At 40.7% G+C, this 15,939-nt stretch overlaps 1 protein-coding gene across 1 annotated transcript; it reads left to right on the top strand.

Moving 5' to 3' along the window:
• The first annotated feature begins 1,423 nt into the window (after positions 1-1,423).
• Ska1 (spindle and kinetochore associated complex subunit 1) lies at positions 1,424-15,217 on the top strand. The gene is made up of 7 exons (XM_070028631.1): positions 1,424-1,545; positions 2,023-2,118; positions 4,757-4,881; positions 7,522-7,619; positions 7,873-8,010; positions 12,671-12,840; positions 14,030-15,217. Exons 2-7 carry the CDS (start codon positions 2,034-2,036, stop codon positions 14,176-14,178), a joined length of 765 nt encoding a protein of 254 aa, XP_069884732.1. The 5' UTR covers positions 1,424-1,545; positions 2,023-2,033; the 3' UTR covers positions 14,179-15,217.
• Positions 15,218-15,939: the final 722 nt, after the last annotated feature.

Here is a 15,939-nt window from a genome sequence, read left to right as displayed (position 1 = left end):
TGCTAATACATTGTCTTGGTCTCCACTTCCATGTGTTCTATAACCTTTTTTTTTTTCCAGTATCACAAACTTGAACTTCATACCCAAGGGTCAGCTGGTTTCACTCCCTAAAGGCCTCTTTCCTTTTGTAGACCTCCTCCATGCCAGTATACAAATGCAGTTTAGGTGCAAAATGGAGTTATGTTTCATTGGTAGCATTACAATGAGCTAATCTTTCACATGGGAATTACATCTCTTGCTTTCAGCATGAGAAGAGAAGGCTGGTATTTTTTTTAGGGCTATTAATTCAAATTAATATGTCAGAATGGCATATTTGAGGGTGTCATTTTTAAACCTTTTTTTTTTTTTGTCAGTCCTGATGCTTGAACTCAGGGTGTGGGCTCTGTCTCTTGGCTTCTTTTGCTCAAGCTTACCACTCTACCACTTGAGCCACAGTGCCACTTCCAACTTTTTCTGTTCATGTGGTACTGAGGAATTGAACCCAGGGCTTCATGCATGCTAGGCAAGCACTCTACCACTAAGCCTCATTCCCAGTCCATTTTTAAACTTCTTTACCAACCTAATACCTGTGCTCTCATTCATGCTTATGTCTCTTTGGAATGAAATGCAACTCTCCAGATTAAAAAAAAAATTTTTGTTTCCTGTACAGATATGAGCGATCTGTGAAAAGTGGGTAGAAGCCATTGGGCGTGTCCTTGAAGAAAATGCTTTAGGTGCCAGGGACTGAAGGTTAGAATGCATGATGCTACACATGTGGAACCTAAAGATGGAGGGAGTTTGGTACTTGACTGTGCAGATACCATTTAACTTTTGTCTTTGTCTTTCTTTCTTTTAACTAGGAAAAAATAAACTTTCATTTCTTTAAACTTTTATTTTCTCTTACTGAGAGTGTAAGTCCCCCCACCCCCAAAAACAATAACAAAAAAAACTCCACCACTGTTTCTTCAGCTCACTCTCCTGGCTACTTTTGGGAATCTTTTGGTAATATTTTAAAAATATACTAAAGCTTGGGTCTTACTCAGTTAGCTCTTATTTCATTCATTGATTCCTAGCCATTGTGCCCCTGCAGAAGATTTTGAGAATCACTGTCAGTTTGTCATTTTATCTCGGGTTGACATAAAATTTTATCTGAGCTCTTGCCCCAGTTTGTAGTGACTGACTTGAGTTTAACCCAGCTCCTTTGGGGTAAGAGAGGAAGTTTTTATTGATTTGCCCCTACTATGGGGCCGGGACCCACCCCGTTTAGGCCCCGCCCCGTTTAGGCCCCGCCCCGTTTAGGCCCCTCCCCGTTTAGGCTCCGCCCCACTGCGACCCAGGAAGAGCCGGGAGTTCCCCGCCCAGTCCGTGTTCCAGGAGCCCTGTTGTGCGCCTGCGCGATGCTGGGCCTGGCGCGCAGTTTGAATTTCCCCGGGCGCTGCTTCCTCTGATCCTGGGTTTCTGGAGTCTCTGCAGCTTGGCCTCCAGCTTCCAGTGAGTCCTTTGTTCCTGGTCGGCACGAAGTTGAGGATCCGGACCTCAGAAGCAGCCAGAAGCATCGTTTGGCAGGTGGGGGCCGCAGGATCGCGGCGTGGGCTGGGCCCGGCATCCTTCACCCGCCCCGGGACTAGGAAGTGAGCTTTTCCCTCTCTTAGCATTTCTGCCTGCCACAAACTGAAGCCCTACCCCGTGGGAAGTGCTTTCTTAGGCGTTTTTCTTTAATGTGCTCATGTATTTTGCATAGTGCTTTTTCTAACCGGATCTTCAAGGAAAAGGGCTAGGATGATCCCCTGTGCCCTGGTTTTGAGATCCGTGGGCTGCAGAAGGCTCTAAGACGTGTCAGTACTGTGGTTAGAAACCGAATTTTGTACAATTGAAAGAACTGTTATTTACTCCGTGTTTTACTTTTCTTGGATTTTGAAAATGAGAAAATTATGTGACTCGCCCTTTCTCCCGTCTGTTTAGTCTACCCTCCCTTTTTCCCCTTGCTTTTTCCTTCCTTTTTTACAAATGTGTTTACATTTTGTTGTTGTTGTTGTTGTTCAGACACCTAAACGATGGCCTCAGATATGGAACAATTGTGCTTTCATGTTAATGAAAAGATCAGCAATATTAAAAGAACTCTGTCACTAAGAAATCTTGGTAAGATAAGATTATTGACTTTCTGTATAGAAAATGCCCTTTAATTATTGTTCCACTTCGAGTAGTATCTTAGAAAGATAATTTTAAATTTTGAACGCTTTTTTAAAAGCATTCCACTTGAATACTACAGAGGATACACTGGATGATGAGCTGATATTTTGTCAGCATTATTCACTTATTCACATTATTCTGAAGCATATAGAGCAGTCTTGAGATATGAAGGCTATATGACATCCATGACATCTACAGAACTAAATGGATATTCTAAAATGCAAGAGGGAAAAACCTGAAGTGGTAGAGGTCAAAATGAAAAGTTCAAAGGAACAACTGATCCATGCCAAGCCTAGAGTGTTTTAGGAAGGATGTGTTTCCCTTCCAGTTCAGGAAAAGTTGATTTTCTGCTTGGAAGAGTTGGCTTTTTGCTGTAGTTTGGATCATAAATTTGATGGTTTAAAAGCATCTCCTCACCACCCAACATCAAATTATGTTGGCTATGCCTATTTGAATTACACATGCTCCCCAAGGATTTGTTATTCTCAGGCCTTCTTATGTTGTAAGGTAAATCATCCCAGAAGTCACATTTTAAAATATAGAATATTGGAGTCTTTATTATACAGTTAACAAAGGCCTACAGCACACAAATACACATAACACAGCTAGGAAACATGCTAAAGAGGAAAGAAATAACAGAAACAATACCAACAAGCCAATTCAGCTCCAATGGAGAGCTGAATTGAGACTCCATAATGACTGGAGACTAGCCAGGAGACAGGACACAGGACACAATCACAGAGACACAACTCAAGTGGCATGGCCTCCAGCAGCTAGGCTGGTATGGGCCTAAATAGGTCAGTGATGGGGGCAGATCCTCAGGAAATTCCCAGTCTCAGGCACTAGACTGACAGATTCAGTAACCTATCAGCTAAGTGCCTGCCCCTGCCTTCAGGGGTCCTGGCACACCCATTACCTGGGAGGCAGGTGAGGGTGTGTGTGAGGGGTGTGTGGGGGTGTGGGGGTGTGTGAGGGGAGTGGGGGGGGGAGGTATCCTTCCCCCATCATGAAGACAAGATGCCAGACCCTACCATCCACCATGTGGCCAATATGGCATGGTCCAGACTTGACTTCCTTACTTCATTAATAAAGAACCTTCATTTATTTTATGGTTTACAGCTCACTTATTCCATAGAAAATAAAAGACAAAGACACTGTGGGCTCAGTTTAACAAGTCCCCTTATTTCATACCTGAGGAAACCAAGTCAAATGGCTTGACCGAGTTCCCAGCTCATGGGTACTCAGGCAGAACAGCAGTTTGTGAGTCTTGATCCCCAATATGGTACCATTTCCACTTCTAGGCTACTTTTATTGAAAAAGCAACAACTTAGACAGAATTTTAGATTTTAATAATTAATCTTATTTAGATGATCGTTCTGAGACCATGTTTACTGTTGAATAAACAAATCATTTGAGAATATATAAAACTACATTCAGCCAGGCACCAGTGGCTTGGGATAACCCTAGCTACTCCTAAGGCTGAGATCTAAGGATCATGTTTCAAAGCCAGCCCAGGGCAAGAATGTCCTTGAGACTCCCCTCTCCAGTTAACTACCAAAAAGCCAGAAGTGGAGCTGTGGCTCAAGTGGTAGAGTGCTATCTTTGAGCTCAGGGACAGTATCTCTCCAGGTCTAGAGTCCAAGCCCCAAGACTGGTGCATGCATGCAACACACACACACACACACATGCAACACACACACACACACACACACACACACACACTACATTAAAATGACCCCATGAATATCTGAAACCTAACTGGAGTGGTCAGACCCATGACCACTATATCCTGGACAATTGTCATTTTATACATGAGGAGAACACTTTGTTTTTATTCCCTTAGCCAGTTTAATAGAATCTGGTATTTGTCAGCCCCTTTGGCTGCTATCACTTTACCAGAGGACTAATATCAAAAGTATCAATTGAGATAGTGCTAGCCTCAAACTTTGCTCTTCTCAATCTGTCTCCTAAATCAATGAGATTATAGGCATAAAATACCCTGCTGGTCTGATTAGGAGTTTTGAGTAGTGTTGCTAGTATACAAATGAATAGTGTAAATATGATGGTATAAATATGACTCCCAAATGCAATGTGTATGTTTTGAAGCCTCAGAGCTTTAGATCTATCCCCATTGAAGTCAAGGCTATCCAGTTGCTAAGGCTAACAGCTTCCTTCCCAGCATCCCTCTTTACCCACTGGACTAGGATGCTTCAGCATCTGTTCACACGTGCTACCTTGTCTGTGGTCCCTCTTATATTGTAATCCCTTAAGATTTACCTTTTTCTCAGGAATGCTCAGACAGGCATATATACAGGTGTTTATTTAGTCTTTCAGGTGTTCCATTATAGTAGAGGAATTTTCCAGAAACAAAAGTCTTAGGGAATACTTGGTACTTACTTTTCATCCTTCTCTTCCATACTACTTAGAGATTACCCATGGAAACAGGTTCTAGGGCTGAAAGGACAGTCCTTTCTTCAGCCCAGCTATTCCTAAAGATGGCTTTTTGTCTTATGAGTTCACATGGGTACTTTTATGTTCTTATTTTGATATACATACTTGTTTTCCACTTTATTTTTGTTTATAACAGGCCAGGAACCTGCCTCAAACACCTTATTAAGTAAAATAGGAGATGAGATTGTTGTAGTTAACGAACTTCTCAATAAATTTGAATTGGAAATTCAGTATCTCGAACAAACCAACACATCACTCAAGGTAATGCTTTTCAAATGAAGAAACAAAATAAAAACAGAACAATAAACACAAACTCCCTGATCACCAGGTAATTTGTAAGGATTCTTTAAGTTTGTAATGTTTTTAGTATCTTAACTTATTGTGGTAGTGAGTGTTTATGTCCATTGTGAAGAATCTACTATGCTGCTGTTTCTTTTTTTTTTTTTAATTTTATTTTATTTTATTTGAGATCATACTGTACAGAGTCTGCTGCTGTTTCTTTCTTCATGCTAATAGCCAGTGAAAGTGAACTTCGCTAAAGAGGAGGGTTTCTAATGATGCTTGTTAGGTTTGTTATAAATCAAGCATGCTTGGGGAGGGTGATGGCTTGGGGGGATGTAGAGTCTTCAGGTTCTGTTGAAAGCACTTGTCACTTGAGGAAGCTTCTTCATCCACTGGGGGCTCAGGAAATTTACTTAAAAATAATGCTGGATTGCTAGCTGTCTTTTATTTCTTCATTTCTTTCTTTTAGAAAATGTTGAACAGAGATTTTTTTCAGTAAAGAAAACTTGAGTCTCATATACACTTTTTGTTCTGAATTCGACTTCTGGTTGACTTCAGCTCATAAAAGTGCTTATGTACTTTTTAACGAGAACATACTTAGTTTGTACCATTAATTATCTCAAGCTGTTGTGGAAATGAACAAGGTAGCCTCCACAGTCTCATTCAGCCTTGTAAGCCTTAAAATCTGTAAGGATTTTGCAGCTATAGGAATGGACTTGATTATGCCTATCCTACTATTAGTCAGCATGAAACTGAAGGTCATTTAGTGTTTTGTTTTGTTTTACTTTTTGGGTGATGATAGGTAGATACTCTATCACTTTACCTATGTCCCTATTTTTCAGACAAGGTCTTGCATTTTTGCCCATAGCTGGCCTTAAACACTAATCCTCCTACCTATGGCTTTCTGCCTGGCTACGATTACAGAACTACCACTACACTTTGGTGGTTGAGGTGAAATCTTGCTAACTTTGTCTGATCTGATACTGAACAATGATCTCACTCTCCCAAATAGTTGTGAGCCACCATGCCCAGCTCTCATTTAGTACTTTAAAAGAAACACCATAAATTTGAAACAGAAACTAGTATTGGTAATTCAATTCCAACCTGTCCAAGAACACCCAGAATAGGTGTAAGCTTAGAGACTGTTCAGCTGAGAACTAAGGCGATTTAGAATTTGTTTCCATTATGCTTTGGAGCCAGATGAAAGAATCCGAAGGTACAGAATATATTCCTTGTTAAAATCTGCATGATTTTTATTGCCTCATTCTAATTTATTAAATAAATACAATAAATACATGTACTAAATAAAAACATTTAAAAAAGAAAAAAAAACACAAATCACCTAACACCACTAAGAACAAAGCCAGTTATGATCAAGTAGAAATTTTAATCACACTGGTGTTGATGCCATTCTAAGCTACCCCATGTTCATCACCTGAATGGGCATTATCTCCCTGGTAGCTTGTACACAGGTAGTACTGGGAATGTATGCTCAGTCAACAGAAGCAGTTTACCAGAATGAGAAACATCCATCTTTCATCTGTTTCTTAGTTGCTTCCCAAGGTGAACATTATTTGAGCAAGACTTAAAACTCAACCCTGCCTCTCAGATATAATGTGATTAGAGTGATTGCTCTCAGAAATTTAAAAAAAAAATCCCTAGAGAGGAATGGATCACCCTCTCAAACCAGCTCTAAAAGCCCAAAGCTTTTTTCTTTGTGGGTGCTGGGGATCGAACACAGGCCTTCATGGGTACAAAGCAAGCACTTTACCATTGAGCCCTGTCCTTCCTCCTGTCCTCTCTCCCTTTCTTCCCTAGATCCCCTCTCCACCCCTCCCCTCTCTTTCTTTTTTCTCTTTCTCTCTCCCTGTTTCATTCTCTTTCTCTCCCTCCCTCTCCCCTCTCTCTTTCTCTCTCTCTCTTTCTTTCTTTCTTTCTTTCTTTCTCTTTCTTTCTTTCTTTCTTTCTTTCTTTCTTTCTTTCTTTCTCTTTCTCTCTTTCTCTCTTTCTCTCTCTCTCTTTCTCTTTCTCTCTTCTGCCTGCTTGCCTTCCTTCCTTCCTTCCTTCCTTCCTTTCTTCCTTTCTTTCTGTCTTTCTGTCTTTCTTCCCTCCCTCCCTTCCTCCCTCCTTTCCTTCCTTCCCTCCCTCCCTCCCTCCTTCCTTCCTTCTCTTCTTTCTCTTCATTCCTCTTCTTTCCTCTTCTTTTGTCTCTTCTCTTTTCTTTTTTGTTTTTTGGTGCCATTACTGGAGCTTGACTTTGGGGCCAGAGGACTCTTAGCTTTTTCCATTCAAGGCTGATGCTCTGCCACTTGATTCGAACCTCCTCTTCTGGCTATTTGCTGGTTAATTACAGAAGAGAGTCTCTTGGGATTTTTCTGCTCCAGCTGGCTTTGAACCATGATCCTCAGATCTCAACCTCTTGAGTAGGTAAGATTACAGGTGTGATCCACTGGCACCCTGCAGCTCTTTCTTTTTGATGTGTTTAGCGCTTTTCCACTTCACTCTATTCTCAGCACTCCACTATGATTGTTGTTCCCAGTCCCTCCTGTCTTTGGAATGTCTTACACCAGACAGAAAAAAGCTTGTTCATGAGGTTTTTTCCCCCCTTTTTAATTCTAGGAGCTCTGTGACTCTCTTGAAGAAGATTATAAAGATGTAGAACATCTCCAAGAAAACATTCCTGCTCATCTGCCTCAAGTGAAAGTAACCCAGAGCTTGTAAGTATACTGATAACTATTTTCACTATCTGGATTTTAGACCTATGAAAACAAATACCCCAGAGAGAGACACTTGCTCTGTCAGTATACTAGTAGTTTGTGTATGTGTTTGTGTGTGTACACCTCGGTATTAGGGCTATAAAATTATTATAACAGGATGACTCATGAATTTAAGATGGATTATCAGAAAGATTTCTAGTATGTTTCTTAATTCTAACAATTGACTATATGTATCTCCATCTTTGTTCTGTAGGGCTAGGGAATCAAATCTTGACCCAGCAGAACCACTCAAAGTTGAGGAATCTGCACCCACAAAGAAGCCTCCTAAAGAACAGCGAAGTATTAAAGAAATGTTATTTATAACTATGGATGAGTTCAATGGTGTTCCTGCGTAAGTATTGAAGATAAATGACAATGTTTGAATTTTTAATAATCAGTATGTGGCTATTTAAATCATAATGGCTTCTTTGTATTCTGCGTTCAGATACTAATCTTGTCTAAAATAGTTTTTACATTCTCCTGTGAAAAGGCAGGAAACTTGTTGCTGAGTGCTTAAAATCATGTTTTTAATTTTTTTCCCAAAATTTTAATTTCCTTTTCAAATTAAGGATAGTGGGAGAAATAGATTTTATGAAAGTTCTTTGTACAGAGTTCCTATTTCCTACATGCACTATGTTTTCTCATTAAATCTCAGGCTAGATTAGAGATAAGGTGTAAAGCAGATATTATGTAAATTACTAAACTTATAATTTTTCTTCCCAAGTTACCAGAACCCAAAAAGGATTGCATTTTATTATTGAAACCTTTGCAAATAACTTTTTTTATAGTTCAAATATCTTTGTTGTTGTTTGTTGTAAAATCTACTTTCAAGAGATCTAGAAACAGGTAATTTGTTGTTGAAGTTGGTGATACATATTTCTCCAGACACATCTCAGTTGTTCTGTAGTTTTAAGGCAATTGAGTGTGAGAATTAGAAAGTCTGAGAAGAATATAGAAATGAATATGGCATCTTCTCGGATGGAGCTTGCCTTTCTTTTTTCTTTTTCTTTTTTTCTGGTCCTGGGGCTTGAACTCAGGGCCTGGGCACTGTCCCTGAGCTTCTTTGTTCCTAAGGCTAGTGCCACAGCACCACTTCTGGCATTTTCTGAGTAGTATATTGGAGATAAGAGTCTCACAGATTTTCCTATCTGGGTTGGCTCGGAATAGCATTCCTCAGATCTCAGCCTCCTGAGTAGTTAAGATTACAGATGTGAGCTACCAGAACCTGGCTTTGCCTTTGTTTTGACTGATAGCAATGGATGGGAAACCAATTATGGAACGGTCCCCTTTTTGTTTTGTGGTACTGAATATTGAATGTCTGCCTGCTTGCGAGGCAGTGCTCTACCAACTGAGCCAGCTCCTTTTTGCGTAGTACTTGGTTATCTCCTGGGATAACCTGTGCTATTATCCTTTCCCCCTTGTAGCTGGGTATGACAGGCATGAGACACTGTATGCAGACATTGTGCTTCTCCCACAGCTAGAAAAACAGATGTGTACTACCACACCCAGCCATTGATTTGCAATGGAGTCTCACAAACTTCTTGTTGCCTGAGCCAGTTTTCCACTGTGAAAGTCTGATCACTGATTCCCAACTAATGTAGCTAGGATTGCAGGCCTGAGCCATTGCACCTGGTGAAATCCATATGGCATTCTCATAATTCCAGGGGCATGGCTAACATCTACATTTTGTTTATTTTTTAAAATTTGTTTGGAGGAGTGGAATTCAGTTTCATGCATTTTATTTAAAATGAAAATTCCATGATTTCTCCCTCACCTCCCCCACTTAAAATTACTGTCTTTGTTTCTTATACCAGTGAAAGTCCTAATCTGAGCTTCTCAGGGGGGACATCCCATAAAATTCCATGGCAACCAGCATCTAGGTTTTATGTTATGTTGTATTTCTTGTTAACTTTTTATTACAAATAATGTATATTATTAGAATATTGTCAGAAGATAAAACTCATTTGTAGTTCTGCCCGTCAAATATGTAGGGTGTTTTCAGATTTTATTTAATTTCAGTCATAAGCCAGGCATTTCTGATTGTTATTACAGTATAGTAATTGACTGTATACAGTTCACTCATGAGCATTTTTCCATCATTAACCATCATTGAGAATTTGGATTTTAATAGTTCTAGAATGTTTGGGTGGCAGTCCTATAATTAATGTAATAAAAATTTAATAAAAATGTAGACTTGCTGGGTGCTAATGTCTCATGCCTGAAATCCTAACTACTCAGGTGGCTGAAATATGAGGGTCGTGGTTCAAAGTCAGCCCAGACAGGAAAGTCCACGAGACTCATATCAATAAACTACCAAAAAAGCTGGAAGTAGGCTGGGGAGGTGGCTCAGTGGTACAGTGTTTGCCTTGCATGCATGAGGCCCTGGGTGCGATTCCTCAGCACCACATAAACAGAAAAAAGCTGGAAGTGGCACTGTGGCTCAAGTGGTAGTGCGCTAGCCTTAAGCTGAAGAGCTGAGGGACAGCACAAAGGCCCAGAGTTCAAGCCCCCCCCCAAAAAAAAAACAACCAAAAACTGGAAGTGGAGCTCAAGTGGTAGAGCACTAACCTTGAGCAAAAGAAGCAAAAGAAGCTCAGGGACAGCACCCAGACCCTGAGCCCCAGGATACACACACACACACACACACACACACACACACACACACACACACACACACACACACACACACACACACACACACACACACACACACACACACACACACACACACACACACACACACACACACACACACACACACACACACACACACACACACACACACACACACACACACACACACACACACACACACACACACACACACACACACCCTGAGCCCCAGGATACACACACACACACAGACCCTGAGCCCCAGGATACACACACACACACACACAACCTCCCCACCCCAGAATTTACACATACACACAACCAACCTCCCTACCCCAGAATTTACACACACACACACACACACACACACACAAACCAACCAACCTCCCCACCCCAGAATTTAGGCTGTCTCATTGTTATAAAAGATGATGCAGTGATATTTCTTCTAGAGACTTCTTTTTTTTCTCCTTGGGACCGGGTCTCAGGAGGAGAGTCCGTGGGACACAGGGCATGATTATTTCACTCTCCAGGAAGTAGTTCATGTCCCTACAATTTTATACAGAAGAGCTTTACTGTGTCCTGTGCACACTTTCTCCCACCAAGCCCCAGGCTGCCTCTGATCTTTTCACTGCCATTTCCAGAAGGTCATATAGTTGAATTCATACTAACCCTTTCTGACAAGCTTCTTTTATGCAACACGGATTTAAGATTCCTCTTCTCTTCTCCTAACATCATGATGGTGCATTCCTTTTTAGCATCAGCTATCATCCCATTGTTGAATGTATCACAATTTATTTGTCCCTTTATCCTACTGATGGATAAGTTGGTTACTTCCGGTTTGGGGTCAATTGTGAATAAAGGTACTATAAACATTCTAGTATAGGCTTTCTGTAGATAGTTTTTAACCCAGCAGCATGTTTGCTCAGTTGTGTGTTGGTGATATTGAACATGTGTTATATGCTGATTTGCCATCTGTAAACTTGTTTTGGTGAGTGTCTCTCAGGTCTGTAACTTTTGTTTGAAATGAGGTTTTTTTTTTAATGAACTGTTTGCAGTTATTTTCTTTTTTAAAAAATAATTTTTTATTGAGATTAAGGGATTACATAAATTTCACAGATTTCACAGTATTGTGGGATAGTGAACACATTTTAACCTTCACGAGGTACATTGTTAATATCATGGTCTATAAAGCTTATGGACACTACAAACTTTGAACTATAGCTATTTCTTCCAAATTGGGTGATATTTACATTTCTTTCCTTTTGCCATGTGTAAGCTGTTACTTCTTTCTTTCTCATTCCCTCCCTCCCATCGCTCCTCTTGAGTTGCTTATTTTCATCAAAGTCCAGTGCAGCTGATGGGCCCCTCTGTTGTATATTTTTCCCTGTTTTTCCCTCCGATTCTGTGCCTGCCTCCTAGCTTCCCTCAGTGTAACTTAGTTTTAAAATTGGGTTATTTCCTTATTAAGTTTGAAGAGTTCTTTGCATATCCTTCAGAAAAGTATTAGAACTTATATAGTTTCTCAACATGTTAATTTCTCTTTTTTTCTCCATACATTTTTATTTTTTTTATTTTTATTTTTTGGTGCCAGTCCTGGGGCTTGAATTTAGGACTTGTACTGTCCCTGAGCTTTTTTATTCAAGGCGAACACTCTACCACTTGAGCTATATAGCTTCACTTCTAGCTCTTTTGGCGATTAATTGGAGATAAAAGTCTCATGGACTTTCCTGCCCAGGCTGGCTTTGAACCTTGATCCTCAGATCTCAGCCTTCTGAGTAGCTACTATTATAGGTGTGATCCACTGGCACCTAGCTAACTAAAAATCTTCTTTAACAAATATTTTACAGGTTTGCAGTCCATTTGAATTAGAATTTGAGTGTTTTGAAGTTGTAACATTAATGCTGTGTGGGTGAGAGTAGATGAATGCATCCAGATATTAACAATAAATGATAAGTTACCATCTCTATTTAAGATTTTGGCTGTTGAGATGTGTCTGGTCTGTTTGGAAGTTGATATAAAATTATTATTTACAAAAGACCATGTTGAGCCGGGCGCCGGTGGCTCACGCCTGTCATCCTAGCTACTCAGGAGGCTGAGATATAAGGATCACGGTCAAAGCCAGCCCAGGCAGGAAAGTCCGTGAAACTCTTATCTCCAATAAACTACTAGAAAACCAGAAGTAGCACTATGGCTCAAATGGTTGAGCCTTGCCTTGAGCTGAAATGCTGAGGGACAGCGCCCAGGCACAGAGTTCAAGCTCCATGACTGACAACAAAACAAAACAAAACAAAACAAAAAACCCACATTGATACTTTATACATTCATCAAGTCATCACACTTATTTTTTTTTCAAAGAAAATAATCTGGTTTAAAAAATAACTACACACTTTTTTTAATAGGTACATGAAGTCTCGCTTAACCTATTGTCAAATTAATGATGTCATTAAAGAAATCAACAAGGCTGTGGTTAGTAAATACAAGATTGTCCACCAACCAAAAGCATCTCTGAATTCTGTGAACAGAAATCTCTATCACAGATTTATTAATGAAGAAACAAAGGATACTAAAGGTAAAACCATAGCATATATTTGTGTGCATTTGCCAGCTATTTTGGAGAATAACTAGCATGAGGAACACATTTTTCTAATTCTGGAAAATTCTAAATCGAGGATGAATTCTCAACCAGGGTCAGTTTTCCAACTGAGGACATTTTGTAATAATGTTTGGAGACAGTTTTGGTGTTATAGTTGGGGCAGGTGTTGCTCTTAGCCTCTGGTGAGTGGGGCCCAGGGGTGCTGCTAAAACACCCTAGAGTACATAGGTGGGCCAGTATCCAAAATGTCTCATGCTGAGGCTGAGAAATGTGATGGGAGTTTGTTGTGGAACTCTTCCCAGTGTATGTAGAATTTGAGCAGTGATAGTAATAGTTGGCTGTTTTTATATAGTTCTATGTAAACACAGTATAGTGGGCTCTCTCCTGTGCCCAGTGCTTTTGTCCTTCTCAACACCCTGATCCCATTTTGCAGAGTAGGCAAAACGAGCTCAACTTAGCCAAGAGTATTCAGTGACGTGGTAGATCTGCCAGGGCTTCTGTTCTTTTCATTGCTCCTGCATCATGCCCCTGGAAAAGGGAGTTGTCCAAGAGATATCAGTAGGGAGTTAGGACTCTAATAAACTGAACTGCAACTTCAGGTTGTTAGAGTAACTTTTATTTTAGCAAGAATGCAGTTTCTGAGTTTGATTGGATAATGACATTCAGAATGATAACATAGGTTGGGTATGGTGGTGCATGCCTCTAATCTCAAATTACGCAAGAGGAGGAGATCTAGAGGATCATGGTTTAAGGCCAGCCTAGGCAGAGAGTAAGTGAAACCCCATATTAACCAACAAGCCAGGCATGATCTTCATGCCAGTCATCTCCCAGCACAGGTTCAAGGCCAGTCCCAGGTAAAGAAATTGAGACAATCTGAAAAGCAACTAAAAAGTAAAAATGGGCTTCAGCCATGGATTTAAGTGGTTAAACACCTTCGTAATGTGCTCAAACCCTCTCCCTGCCCAAAATAATTATTAAAGCTATTCATATTCACAATCCAATGCCCTAAAGGTACATCTTGAGGGCTGGATGCATGACTCAACAGGAGAATGCCCTCCTAGCAAGCCTGAAGCCCTGAGTTCAAGCCCCAGCACCACTGAAAAGACAAAAGATTCACTTTGAAAGTTGGCTACATACAAGCTTGCACTAACATCTTTATTTTCAGGTCATTATTTTATAGTGGAAGCGGACATAAAGGAGTTCACAACTTTGAAAGCCGACAAGAGGTTTTTTATGATCCTGAATATTTTGCGACACTGCCGGAGGCTGTCAGAGGTCCGAGGGGGTGGACTTACCCGTTACGTCATAGCATGAGGGTTTGCAAGCTTCCAACGCAAGCAACAGGAAGGTGCGGGGGCTAGTGCTGGCAGTTTCTCACATATAACTTATTTAGTCTTTTCATTTCCTATGCTGTTTCTTATAGAAATAAAAACCTTTTTAGAGATAGCATATATAATCAGATTTCACTGCCTTCCAGCAAGAATATAACCATTTACCATCTAAGCCTCTGAACTAGACAAGCACATAATGGAACCAAGAAGTACGCATGTATAATTTTGTGTTTCATGACACGGATATATGTGTGACATTTGAAAGGAAAGGGGCAAGAAGAGGAGGTCACAGATAGCCAGTCCTGGAACTCCAGCTTCCTTGTGTCTGACTCCATCATCTCAGTCCACAAGGTAGACTTTTGAGAAGTGATCTGGAGGTGACCTGTGTGTCTGATTCTTGGGCCTCCTGGACATCCTTAGGGAGTAGTGACTGAAATTCATACTGTGTAATGAAAGTGGAATGCAAGGATGTTGAAATTCCATGATACTGTGATAGAATAAATGTGTATAGTTGATTTTGGTCCCTATGTCTTTACTCTTAAAATTCTTTAGTGTCCTAAGCGATGAGGTGCATTTGTTGTTGTTGTTCTGTTTGGCTGGGGTCAAAACCCCGCTTCCTGGCATAGAACTCTTAAATCCTTTTGAATTTCCTGCTAACAGGACCATATTTTATTCTAATGAGGTGATTCTTGCTGGGCCTCTGGATCGCTTCAGGGGGCTGCTCATGCAAGCCGTGAGGAAAAGGTTCCAGCTCTTATCATCCCCTCCCCCCAGTCTCTAAGGGAAGGGAGAGGAGCTGGAGATTAAATGAATCCATCATGCTGACATGATGAATGCATACAAAACTCCTAAACTATGGAATTTGGAGAGCTTCCTGGTTGACAAACACACTGATGTGCCAACAGGGTGGATTTCCCCAACTATTTGGACAGAAGCTGAAAGGAAGCTTCTGGACCTTTCCTTTGTTCATCTGGGTAATTACCTTTACTGTTGTAATAGCCTTTATATAATAAAGTAGTAAATTGAAGCCAAATGTTACTCTGTGTTCTAAGTCACCTGGTCATTTCCACAACAGTGGGGCTATAGGAACACCAATTTGCAGCCACGTCTGACGAGTGTAACCTGGGTTACCCACTGGTTATGATTGGTGTTTGAGTCCTTAACCTGTGGGGTCTCTGCTAATTCTAGGTAGTGTCACCACTGAATTGTGGGACTCACAGTTGGTGCTCAGGGAAGGAGAATTGGTTGCCATAGGGGAAAGGCCCACACATTTGCTATCAGAGGCATGAGGTGAAAGTATTACAGAAGAAAACAGAGCTTTTCTTAGTCAGATGCAAACAATCAAATGTGTGAGCCAGGCTGATTGGGGTCATGGAATAATGGGTGATGGGATTGTAAGAACTGAGCCTTGTGCCTCTTCTGCACCTGAAGAGACTGTCTGGTCTATTTATAGCTGTTCGCTGCTTGGCAGGCTCATTCTGGTAGCAGAGACAAAAATGTCTTACCACATCCTGGGAACCTGGTTAACCCCATTAAAACTGCATGACCACAGTGTATTATAACCCCTGCATATTTATTATCCTTTCTCCTTCACTTAAATGCAGAGAAATTTCTTTCTTTCTTTCTTTTTTTGGTAGTGCTTGAACTACCGATTTTATTTTTGGTGGGGATTGAACTCAAAGCCTCGTGCTTGCTAAGCTGTGCTTCTGACCCTTTTCCATTAGTTGCTTCCCAGGTAAAGTCT

This window comes from Dipodomys merriami, unplaced genomic scaffold, assembly GCF_024711535.1.
Source record: "Dipodomys merriami isolate MVZ:Mamm:240054 unplaced genomic scaffold, mDipMer1.0.p SCAF_2, whole genome shotgun sequence".
Classification (NCBI taxonomy): domain Eukaryota; kingdom Metazoa; phylum Chordata; class Mammalia; order Rodentia; family Heteromyidae; genus Dipodomys; species Dipodomys merriami.
This window is presented reverse-complemented; position numbering and strand designations above follow the sequence as displayed.

Coding starts and splice junctions, on each gene's coding strand:
- Ska1 (XM_070028631.1), top strand. CDS start 2,034: ATGGCCTCAGATATGGAACAATTGTGCTTTCATGTTAATGAAAAGATC. Junction 2,119..4,756: donor TCTGTCACTAAGAAATCTTG/GTAAGATAAGAT, acceptor TGTTTATAACAG/GCCAGGAACCTGCCTCAAAC. Junction 7,620..7,872: donor GTGAAAGTAACCCAGAGCTT/GTAAGTATACTG, acceptor TTTGTTCTGTAG/GGCTAGGGAATCAAATCTTG.